A 12,961-nucleotide genomic window follows, 5' to 3' on the forward strand; every position below is an offset into this window, starting at 1 on the left:
TCCAAGGCAGGATCAAGTTATCTACTATCTCTTTGCCCATTTTCTGATCTATATAATGGAGAATAACAACATTACATGCCTCACAGAGTTGATAAAATTACATCACCTAATATATGTGAAGGACCTAGAACAGTGTCTGGCTCACTTGAAATGTTACTTGTGGCATATTTTTACTTGTGGCAGATATTCTTTGTGGCATAATTAGTTTCTATAAATTTTTCACAAACAAAGAATACAGGGATCTATGACATTGTATACATAAGAACCAAAATTCCTATTACATGACTGAGATCTGTATCTTTATTACTTGTTAACTTAGATGTCAAATTCTGAAAGCAATAGATCACAGAACTCAACTACTACTGTGATTTGGCCAATTATTTCTATTTCTGCTCTATATATTTCAACATTTCATTGTTGACTGACAGACTCAAAAGGACACATACTGAAACATGGAAGTTTAGCAAGGAGAATGAAATAAATTACCTTGATCTTCCATTATGATTTTATCACACTGTACATCTTTATTTTTTGGTGCTCCATTAAAAGTCTGCATCATCCGTTCAACATATAAATCATTGCCTAATCTATTTTTACAAAGGATTTCATATTTCTTATTTCTCTGGCTATAAAAAATGAAGTAGAAAATAATGAAGTAGAATAACTCATCAATGGAAATTAGTACTACACATATCATATCTTTATATTAGCCTTTTATTAAAAACTTATTATGATTGTACCAAACTGCGAAGTGAAAGTTCAAAACATAAAATCCTAGGGGCTGGGCATTTAGCTAAGTGGTTCCCCAGGGTCCCAAGTTCGATCCCTAGTGCCAAAAAAAATCCTTAGGAAAATATTGCATTAAATGACCTCTGAAGGACTTTTTTATACCATACCTTCGCAATGTGTACTCTTAGCATCTACCGCTAATACAGTAGCACTATCTATGTAGTCTTATGAACTTTTTTTTTTTTGGTACTGAGGATCTAACTCAGGACTTTGCACTTACCAGGCAGGCACTGCACTGCTGAGCTACATCCCCAGCATGAACTTTGAAATCGACATCTAAAGTTACAGGTTCTTTCAAAAATACTAATTTTTGTGTCATCCAATAAGTACATATTATTATCACAATTGGTTAACTCTGAGTACTTTTAGAAATTCACATTATCATAATTGGTTAGTTCTGAGTATTTTTAGAAATCTGCATGATTTCTTCTTTATGAGGAATTTTATTTATTTATTTATTTATTTATTTATTTTTATTTTTGGAGAGAGGATCTTGCTATGTACTCCAGGCTGGCCTTGCACTCATTATGTAACCTAGGCTGGCCTCAAACTCTCAGCAATACTCTTGCCTCAGCCTGAGTGCTGGGATTACAGGCATGTGCCACCAACACACAGTCTTTATAAGGAATTTTTTAAATGTACTTTGTAGCTTCCAAATGTGTACATGAATGTGTGGCTTAGTTGAGATTTATGTTATTTTTAACTTCATTGCATTGTGGTCAGAGAATTTAGTTTGTATGATTTATCTTTCAAAATTTTGAAACGTTGCTTCAGGGCTTTATGCATAAATTATTTCTGTAAGTTTTCCATGTATGCTTGAAAAGAATGTGTTCTTTAATTCTCGAGTGCAAGGATATGAATATGAACATTAAATTTTTGCTCAAATTTATATATATTATGACTTTTATTCAAGTTACACACACACATGCTAATTTGTTTCCTGGCTGGCCTATGAATAATTAATATATTTGAATCTTTTAGTTACAAGAATATTTACTAGGTTTCTAATTTCTGCTCAGTATGTTTAAGATTATTTTGTCAGGATTATTTTAGTATAGACTTATTAAACCTTTTTATCATTATGAGGTGACTTTTATCCCTAAAAGGGGATAATGCTCTCAGTTTGTTTTTCTGCAAGTGAAATTTTCTTTCTCCATTTTGAAAGTCTTTTCCCGATAGCTGGTATTCTGTAGTGCCAGTACTATCCACTGAGTCCATTTGTTTGTGGATTTTTTATTTATTTCTCCTTCTGTGGAATGGTATCTCCCAATAGTCTGAGAAAGCCCTTACCCTCTCTCTTTGAATAGTACCTCTCCTCCCTTCTAATCTGCCCTTTTAAAACTGACTATATATTCTCTTGTAAACATGCTTTTAAACTGTCTCATACTTTATAAAGCATTTTCTCTTCAAGATTCATTTTGTATAATTTAACCACCTCTGTTTTCTACTTTATTAAATTTCTATTCAGTTGTCTAACATAATATTCAAACCAGTGTCTGCTTTTTAAACAGTTATATAAACATACTTTAAAATTCTTTATCCAACTGAGTCATCAACTTGATAGTTTCTTAATGCTAATGGTGTTTTAAGTCTGTTGTATTTATTTAAACATTTCACACTTGTTCTGTATTCTGTATCTGATAGTATCATTACTCAGGGTCAGGATGTAGAGTCTGTTATTTCTGTTTACTCTTATTCATAATGACTTGGTTGTTTTTTTTTTTTATTAGTTTGGTGAATTTTAACCAACCTCAAACTGAGGGAACCTTAAGAATTTAAATGGGGTATCCCTTCCTCCAGAGACTTTTGAGAGCAGCCAGGAGACCCTACTAACCTCTGGTCATTCGGGAGAACTGAGATCTGGGTGTTGACCAGGTTGGCATAGCACTCTTGGGCTCAAGTGAGTTGGAGTAACAGGTGTGTACCACTAGGCCTGACCTAAAATTTTCCTTTTTAGGTGCTGGAAGCTGGATCCAGGGCCTCACATATGCTAAGGCACTGTCCCACTAAACTACACCCCAGCCCCCTTTCTCCTTTGCAGGGTTCAGGGAACATTCCCTCACTTCTTAGAGCCTTTAAATGCATCTAATCCAGAAACCAGTTGTACTGTACAGTCCAAACAATTTTACAATAATTTTTCCATACAATACTGGGGTATGAACCCAGGGGCTCTCTGCCTCTGAGCTATATCTCCAGCCTTTTTTAAAATTTTGAGATAGAGTCTAACTTGCCCAGGCTGGCCTTGAACTTGAAATCCTCCTGTCTCAGCCTCCCAAGTGGCTGAAATTATAGGAGTATGCCAACATGCCTGGCCTATTACCCAGTATTTTATATTTCAGGCAAGGGTAATATTCTAAAATTATTTTAGTGATGGTTATTTTAGTACTATGAATTATATTCAAATGATATTTGCCATGAAGTAATTTGAATGACTATTATTTATAGTAACTATTAATTTCAGATAAAGCGACTTCAGAGAAAAAAAAACTATCAGTGATAGGGACATTCCAAAATGACAAAGGAGCCATTTCTCCAAGAATACATGACAATTTTTAATGTGCTTGCCCTGAGCAACAGAATGTCAAAATACTTCAGGCAAGAACTAAGAGTCTATTTACATTCATAATAAAGAGAAATAAGAAATCTGCTGCAAAAGAGTAAATTATTTTATTTTCCTGTAACACATTTTCCTGTAAGTCTTAAAAAATAAAAACCAGGGCCAGGGACGTAGCTCGGTGGCACTGCACCTGCCTGGCAAGAGCTTGGTCCCAAGTTCGATCTCGAGTAGTGAAAAAAAAAACTATCCTTTAAAATTAAAAATAATTTAAAATGCATCAAAATAGTATTTACCTTATTTTTATTATTGTATTAAAATATTCATGTAGTACAATGTGATGTTCAGATACACATGTGTATTGTTTTTACCAGTGTAAGCAGAATATGTCACCTCAAACATTTATTCTCTGTAGTGAAAACATTCTGTTAGCTATTACCAGAATTCAGTCCTCCTATCTTACCATAACCTCCTACCCACTTAACCTACATCTCCCCTCTCTTCAAAGGTTTGCCTCAGTATTGAAGAATATGGCAAAAACTATGGGGTTTTCCTCTAGGGAAATTTACACACAATATACACACTTTCCATACAATTTGCCAGGACGTGTAAGATTTATATATAATTTCACAAGCCACACACACCTATATCCAGTACATCCAGAAACCCACAAGAACCCATCATAGAAACAAAGTACCGCCGATTTATCACTGCAGAAGCAATGTAGACAACTAAAATACACATACGTTACTTTCTCTGCGTCTTCACTTTCTACAGAGACCATCACTGTCGGCAGGTCAAAAAACCGCAGTGTGTCTGTCTCTGTGAGTAGGATCTCGACATTCTTCTCCAGGTCTTCTTTTGTTAGGACTGTCTCAGGGGCTGCCCTCATAACTCGTAGGTCTGAAATACATGGCTTAATAAAAATCATTGACGAATTGTTATTGCTCATTAGCATTTTCTTCTTAGACCCTGAAATGCCGTGATAGACTGTATACTGCAGGCGACTTTCTATGGTGGAGGAACAGGCAACATATGATAGATAGTCCATTCAACCTCTCTGAGACCAAATCGCTTTACAGCCCTTCAGCAGTCTCCTTTGCTGACTGTATGTATCAAGCCTACCCTCGTCTCCTTCCCATGGTCATAATGCCAGTGGCAATACAATATCAACAGGGAGTCCAGCATGAATGACTGTACTATCCAGGAAGAATATAGTTGCAAGCACAGTTGGGGGATAGGGCATGCACCCCATCTTTAAGCCCTGAAGTTAATTTCTATATCTCCAGCAATATTCTTATAAGTTGTCTTTTGATTTAGACTGTAATCACCTTCACCAGGAGTTACCAACAGTCTCTAAGAGAAGCTCTGGCTCACTCTAGGAATAAAATGGGCTCAATGTCCAGGCAAACAGTATGCTGAGAATAACTGGCCAAAACCTTTAGAAGAGTCAATAGTTCAAAGTCCTTGGAAAGTTGTACTGGAAATACAGTTTTAGCACTGAGTGAACTTGGAACTGGTTGTATGGATAATAAAGAGCCACGATATGATACAGAGGTCAGAGTTTGGTGTTTTCTGTTAACTAAAAAGTGGGAAGCAGAGATCTGTGAGATTTTAGCACAGCTGAAGCTTGGACAGCTTTAGGAAAATAAGACTTTAAAACATAGTTTCAGAGAACAAAGTCCAGTCTCTTCTTTAGAAGGCCCATGCCTGAGAAAAATTTCTTCCTCACCACCTAAAAAAAACCCTTATTTAAAAAAAAATACAAGCTGGCCACAGTGGTGCACATCTGTCATCCCAGCAATTGGGAGGCTGAGGCAGGAGGATCACTATGAGTTTGAGGCCAGGCTGGGCTGCAGAGTGAGTTCAAGGCCAGTTTAAGCTATATAGCAAGACCCTATCTCAAAAAGTAAAATCATTTGGACCAGCTAAATAATTATGGTATACTCATTTGTGAATATTATTAGATATAATTTTAAAATCATGAAAGTGATTGCAATAAAATGTTAAATAACAGAATAGTCTAGAACATGATCTAAACTGTGGTTATAAGAATAAAATATTATGCAGATGGACAAGGTAAGGAAAGAGAAAAAGTTTTAATTGCCAATCCTTTTTAGCATTGGGTGAGTCTTCTTTTTAAAAAGTTTTTGTTATCTGTGCAATAATTTCTGAAACTAACGCAAAGATGTCACTTGTAAAGTATTTTTGGCTAAGATAGGATAAGTAAAAAGTAAATGAATTATCCACATGGCTGCAATTTGAAGCATATCTAGTTCAAACTTTTTATTGCATCAATGAAGACAATAAGCAATACAGAAGATAAATGAGAAGCCCACGAGTGCACCAGGAATGTTGGCAATTTTATGACTAAAAATTGAGGTTACTGATTTTCTGATCTTTATTTTTTTAGACCACTAGACTTAGTTATTATATACCTTAAAGTGGCACTGTGGCACCACCAATGTGCTAATTACAAAACCAAATAAACTTACATTAGATGCATGTCTTAGTTACTTTTCTCATTGCTGAAACAAAATACCCAATGGCCAAAGTTAAAGAAGGAGAAGTTTATTTGGCTCACAGTTCATGAAGGTTTCAGTCCAAAGTCAGCTGGCTCCAAGGCAGGGTGGCATGGCAGAGGGGCATCACAGAGGAGAAATAGTCCATGGCAGGGCAGGCAGGGGGCAGCAAGCAGCAAGCAAGCAACTCTCTTTCTGTCCCTTACACCCAGGCTACCAGTATACAGACTCAGCATGGGGCACCCTTAATCCTACCCAGAACTATGCCAAACCAGTGGACTAATTTAGTAATCACACACCTTTGATCCTAGCAACACACACTCTGGACCCAGCCATCTCTGAAAAGCCCCACCTATGACTGCATGAGGCTTTGAGGGGACATCTAAACACAGGCCATAACAATGCACTACATAAATAAAACCTAATATAGTAAAATCTCAGTTATCTATTATGGTTGGAGGAAGTTATTATCTTGTCACTCTTCCAATGAATGGCAGAGGAACTACTATTTGTAGACAAAACTGTAAGATAGCAAATGAGATTTTTGCCTGAATTTCTGTATCATTCTCTCAATGTTGCTTGAATTTGATACATATTGAGAAACTAAATCAATAGCATATACCTAAAGAATCTGTTTCATGGTGCAGGTCTCCTAAGTATAGACCAACCCTACACAGATGTTGATTCCACTTTTTTTATCTACCTAGAAAGTGATCCCAAATCAATCTGCCTTGTCTGTACCTCTTTTTACTGCCAGTGATGGAGAAAATATGTCTTCCTCCACTCCTGGTGGTGCCTGCAGCTCTGTGTGACATTCATGGCTCCTCCTGTGTCTTTATGAACCCTTGCAAGAGGGTTAGGGGAGGCCAGAAGTGATGGAGAACCTTAAATGAATGGATTGGTGAGTCTACCAACTTTGAGGACATAACAGCAGACTTTCTCCATAGCATATTATTTTGGTTCCAATCTACCGTATCTACTTTTACCTATGCCATCGTTTGGCTACTTTCACAGACCCCTGTAGAAAGCACCCTATTCAGCCTTCCTTGGGCTCTACTTGAGCCAATGGGTCCAATATATTTACAGTACTGTTGAGTTACTAAGGATGTTTATTGTCACTTTGTCTCACAAATGGATTGTATACAAATCTGCATACTTTCTGTGTTCACATAAAAGTTATCTACTACTTATTCCCTGAGAACATCTAAAGACAACTGGTGTATAACATGCTGTCTGCCCCTACTTTGTAAATTAAATAATGAGCATCCCTAAGTACAGAACTTTTTTGGTTATGCAGTAAAACAATGCTCTCCAAATTTTATGATGCATCGGAATCATCCAGAGGACTCGTTAACAGTTTTACTAGACTTTTAAAAGCATTAATAACTTTTAATTTTAGAATAGTTTCAGGAGTACAGAAAATTTGCAAGAATATAAAAGAGTTCGTATATATCCTGCATCCAGTTTGCCCTATTTTTAACATTATGATACATTATTTATTACATTATTTATTTATATACATTATTCAATACAACTAATGAAACAATATTGATACTTCATTATCACTTAAAGTCTGTATTTTATTCTAATTTTCTTAATTTTTAACTAATGGCATTTTTTTCTATGCAGAACTTCAACCAAGATACCACATTATATTTAGTCATCATGTCTCTTTAGTCCTCTAGTCTGACAGTTTTTTAAACTTCCCTTGATTTTGAAGACTGGGTGTTTTGAGGAGTACTGGTCATGTATCTTTGTCTAATGTCCTTGGGTTTTCCTGGTGGAGACAAGGGGTATAGGCCCTGGGAGAAAGACTACAGAGGTCAGATGTCATTATCATCATATGCCAAGCATACATGCTACCAACATGACTTATCAATGGTGAAATCAGCCTTGACCACCGGGCTCCAGTAGTGTTAGTCCTGCTTGAAAGTTATTCTTTACCAGCCCCTTTGTATAATGGACCCTTTAGAAGAAAGTCAAAAGTAAAAGCCCATACTTACAGGGTGGGGTGTTGAGCTCTGTCTTCTTGAGAGAGGAATATCTCCACTAATTACTTAGAACTCTTCAGACAGGAGATTTATCTCCACCCTTTATTTATTCAGTTATTTATATCAGTATGAACTTGTGGGTATTTTGAAATTTGGGTTCTAATAGGATACTGTGCTATTTCTTTTGTGGTTGAAATTGTCACACCTCTAACCAAAGGAAGCTCCTTCTGCTGGCTGTGTGTCCCTCTCACATGCCCCTCACACACACACCTTTGTAGGGTTGTTTTCTTCAAGCACATCTTTACTTTCTATCTCATCATATAGGTTTCCTACCTCAGTCCTAGAATCAATCATCTGTTGTGATTTTAGGTCTAAAATGTCCCCCAAAGCCTCATGTGTTTGGAAAATGATTAGATTACAGGATATACAGCTGATTTGCTATTAGGAGGTGGGGTCTAGTTGGAAGAGGTGGTCTCTGTTGACCTGACCAGAAGTGTGTATCTCCCTCAGAGATCCACCTCCACTGGGCTTCCTGCTTGCCAGAAGGTGAGCAGGTTTCCCCTGTCCAAGGCCTTCCACTGTGCTGCAGACCATGCAAAGACTGAAACTTCTAAACATGACCCAAAGCAAACCTCTTCTCCTTTAAGTTGCAGGCATTTGTTTCAGCAATGAGAAACTAAGACTCAGTTACTTTTTCCAAAGATCCCTGGTCCCTTTTGCTGGAAAGTAGTATTAGAAACAAAAATCTAAGCAATCATTTACTTCCGTTTCCTTCCCTTATTTATTCAACATGCATATTTTTTGAGTACTAGAAATAAAATAAGTATGGTAATGATTTCCAAATGCTAGTTCCATAAGCATTCTCAGGGCAGCATCCCTCTCTGTATTTGTAAACAGGATTAAGTGACAGGAAGATCCTATGATGCGATACAGATTGTGGCACTAGAATTTAACTGCTTCACTAGTAACCTCACAATAACCTCATTGAATGAGTGGGGAGGGGGTGCCTAATATCATTGAAAATGAGTGCAGATAAAAAGATTAAAGACAAAAGTGTATTTTTATTACCTGTAAAACTAGCCAATTTTCCTCCTTTATATGGTTCTTCTAAGTCTCCTGCTATTGACTCAGTTGTTGATATACTTGACTTAGAAACTGTACTGCTGCCTAAAACTGACCTTTAACAATGAATAAGAACATTATCATTTATTTGAATGTCTTTATAGGCAATACATATAAATTAGAACATATTATTAGATGTAGCAATCAAATACACTATAATCATATCAGCAACATAGATCAAAGTCCACTGATCAAAATATATCGAAAAGTATTGAGTTGATTTTAATGTTCTTTAAATCAAAAGTAATTTAAAATATATTTTAGATTAACACATGTCAAATCTATGTCCAAAATCATTCAGAAAAATAAGAACCAAGATATGTCATGGATAGGTACAAAGTCCCAAAGATGAATGTCATCATAATGTATATCTAAAAGGTACTGATAAACTTAATGAATAAAGTCATTCAGTATATATTTAGAATAAAAGTATGTTTAAGACAAAACCCCAAAATAGAACTTTACCTTCTCTGTCTTTTCATCTCCATTATCATTCTTCCTTTGCTATTTTGACATTGTTTTTTGTGTTTTATTTCCTCAAGCTTATGGAGTGATCTTATCTCAGGCTCTCACCCTACAATACTCTTCCTTTCATTTATCATGTAGTTTCTGTTCCCTATTCAAATGTCATCCTAAAACTGTGCTTTGTTCAATTTTAGTATATGTCCTGCCAAAGCAAACACCTTTGTTCAATTTTATAAGGGTCCTCTCAAGTTGAATTAAAACACAGCTATGTACTTAGCAGGAAATCAACAGAAGAATCCAAAAATAATTTCCTTAAACATATTAACATCATTCTGTGAAGTATATACCTTTTCTACTTACAGTCTCAATGGCCCAATTAAAGAGTGGGTCAAGTTTATTGGAATATCTTGTGTTTTACCTAGCATTCCCATGTCTTTTGTCTGCAAATGTGGAGGCAAGTTGTATAGCAGTGTTCCGGTTTATATCTAGATGTCTCCACAAAGCCTCATGTGCTCATAGGTGGAGCTCTTGAAAGATGACTGGATCCTGGGGGCTTATAGCTGACCTGAGGTTAGGAGGTGGAATCTGGTACCAGAAAAGCTGGGTCAGTGCGGGGCATGGCCTGGGTTTATTTCTTCTCTGCTCCTCCCTTGGAAAAAAAATCTTTCTCTCTCTGCTTTCTGACTAACTTGCTGTGAACTGTTTCTCCTCCACCATGCCACTCTGCCCTGCTGTCTTGCCTTAGAGCCAGCCGACCATGGACTGAAAACTCCTCAAATTGTGAGCCAAAACAAATCTCTCCTCCTTTAATTTGTGAATGTTGGGTATTGTGTCTCAGCAATGAGAAAGTAACTAAGACAAACAGTATATAATTGTTCTGTATTCTAAAATAACATAGAAATCAACCCCTAGAAGAACAAAGATTTTCATGAGCAGATGGGGAGAAAAGGAAACTTGTCCCTTCCCATAAAATGTAGCATAAGAGAACCTAAAGGCACTAAGTAAAAATACTAATGGGAACTTGCAATCAACTGTAAGAATGTAAATGTTAGCCCTTTCTTTTGGTTCCTTGGAAAATCTTAATTAAAATCTCTATACATTTACTATGTTGATAAGTCTGGGAACTTTTTAAGTCATGCAGAGCCCTGCATCTAGGATGATACACTCAAGCTGGGAGGCTGCAGACAACTGATATCTAAGTTATATATGCAATTTGAGTGCAAATACAATATATACGGTAAGAAAAAACCCTATAGAACAGCATACTTTACCTCGTAAACTGCCCCATCACACTGGGGTTTATTGTGTTCTGATACATGCTATAGGAGGCGATAAAATCTGACCCAAGTGAGCCTTCTTGAGATGACAGTAGTTTATTTGGCTTTGCTGCATGGGGATCTGGGCAGTAAAGAGGTCTGGGAGTAACATCAACGCCATTCTTATCCAGCACCTGCAGAAATGGTTATTTCAAATAAAATAATTAAAGAAGACAGGGCTTCTAGGACCTAGAAAATTGAGATAATATTGTCCAAGCATGTCTTATTATCAAGTGCGCATATTACTTGTGTGGTGGGTCACTGGGCCATAAGTCTCGAGCACATCTGTCTACACAGGTGTTTATCTGTCCTCCAAAGGCGCCTGCACGGGTATTTAAAAATAATCAATGTATAAAATCATTTATTTTAAAAATTACTCACATACATTTCTTAAATTGTTTTCCATTTGGAAAAAATAGTACCTATAATATGTAGTAAGAAAAAATTTTTTGCCGTACTGGACCTTTGCACTGAGGTATGTCTGTATACCCCACCTCTGAGACAGGTCCCTGCTAAGTCACTAAGTTGCTCAGGCTGAGCTCAAACTTGCAGTCCTCCTGTGTCAGCCTCCCAGAGTGCTCGGATTACAAGTGTGCAGCACTAGAAACTGGCTAGTGATTGGCTTTTTTTTGTTTTTTTTTTTTGGTACCAGGGATTGAACTCAGGACCTTGCACTTGTGAGGTAGGTGGCGAAATCACTGAGCTAAATCCCCAGCCCTAGTGATTGACTTTTAAAATAGGTTGGAAACTATGATTTAGGGGGTTTTGGTATATTCATACATATGTGAAACTATCACTACAATTAATTGTGACACTTTTTAATCACTTCAAGAAGCCCTGTACCCCTGACCCCTGTGTCTTGGTTACATTTCTCATTGCTGAGACACAATACCTGACACCAGCAAGTTAAAGGAAGAGAGGTTTATTTCAGCTCACAGTCTGTACAGGTGTCAGTCCCTGCTCAGCTGGCTCCAAGGAACAGCAGCATGGCAGAAGGGCAGGTTGAGGGACAAACAGTCCATGGAGTGGCGGGCAGGAGCAGCCTGCCTTCCATCTGTTATCCCATCCAGGGTACCAACATTTTGGGAAGTGCCACCCATACCCAGGATGGGGCTTCTGTCTTCAGTAAATTCATCCAGCCACACCCAGCACCATGCTAATTCCAGTCAGTGGACTAATTTATTTTTTCCATTTAAATTCATTGGTACATTTTAGGTATACAATATAGTTACATTCATCATTGGGATCTTGTACCTTTACATGACATATCTTGGTTCTAATTTTTTCCCCCTTCCCCTGCCCTCCCTTCACCCCCTCCACCCTTCCCTATTTACAAAGAATTTGTTCCCATTTTTTTCTTTTCTCATACTTTTTCTTTTCTTTCCTTGCCCTTACCCCTTCCACTTCCCCTGCTCCTTTAAACATTTTCTTCCTATTTCACAATATCAATTATACATTTTGAATCCACTTTCCAGTCCCCCTTCTGTCTCTCGTAGAAGCTTTCTCTCAATAAATTTTCCTACTCTTAACCTCCATTGTTCCTATAATTCATTCTTTGATTTTAGAGAACACGAACTCGCATTTTGGATATCTAAATCATCAATCAGAGAGAGATACTGGGTCACTGGGAGTCACGCCCCATCCAGCCCGTGCCAAGCACACTGGCAGGGACTAGCCAGAAGGTGAGGATCCCTTGCCACTGACCATGCCCATGGCGGCGATCCACTTAGCTGTGTGGGCGCCTGCAGGACCCCCCCCCCCCCAACACACACACACCTCTAGCCTCTTGGCTGTACCGCTACCTAGTTCCACATTACAAAGACACAGGGGACACCAGACCACCGTACTGGGTAAGTTGGAGGGATTATCACTTCCCATGGGAATCTGGACTATTTTCAGGGAAAAGGCAGCTGGAACCTGCAGTACAACCTTGCACAGTTCAACCCTGCACGAGAACAGGGAGCTCAACTTGGGACTTGCAGACGGAAATCTGCCTGAATCTCAGGGGTCTGCTACTAGCTTGCTGAGACTCATTGACTTATATCTGCACACAGCTGCCCATGTTGTCTATTGTGACAGCAGAGGCATACCCTGAAGGAGGCCCTTCATTTTCATTTTTATTTTTTATTTCCCAAAGTATTATTATTGGAGGATTTTGCTCTTAATTTTAATTTTTTTCCTATCTTTTCAAATTTTTATTTT

At 37.6% G+C, this 12,961-nt stretch overlaps 1 protein-coding gene across 5 annotated transcripts in view; it reads right to left on the reverse strand.

The window, feature by feature from the left end:
- Dnai4 (dynein axonemal intermediate chain 4) overlaps positions 1-12,961 on the reverse strand; it is an 80,867-nt gene that overhangs the window by 38,188 nt on the left and 29,718 nt on the right. For all 5 annotated transcript variants that reach the window (XR_015451911.1, XM_087212889.1, XM_004841493.4 and 2 more), the window contains 4 exons: positions 10,715-10,893; positions 8,925-9,034; positions 4,090-4,246; positions 487-626 (listed from right to left, as the gene is read on the reverse strand). Coding sequence is in view for 4 of the 5 variants with exons in the window: in XM_087212889.1 (XP_087069015.1) it covers positions 487-626; positions 4,090-4,246; positions 8,925-9,034; positions 10,715-10,893 (586 nt within the window). In the remaining variant the exon portion in view is untranslated. The remainder of the gene's footprint in view (positions 1-486; positions 627-4,089; positions 4,247-8,924; positions 9,035-10,714; positions 10,894-12,961) is intronic.

This window comes from Heterocephalus glaber, unplaced genomic scaffold (genome assembly GCF_053883595.1).
Source record: "Heterocephalus glaber isolate CG9 unplaced genomic scaffold, H.glaber_assembly_v1.0 deba00001442, whole genome shotgun sequence".
NCBI classification, from domain to species: Eukaryota; Metazoa; Chordata; class Mammalia; order Rodentia; family Bathyergidae; genus Heterocephalus; species Heterocephalus glaber.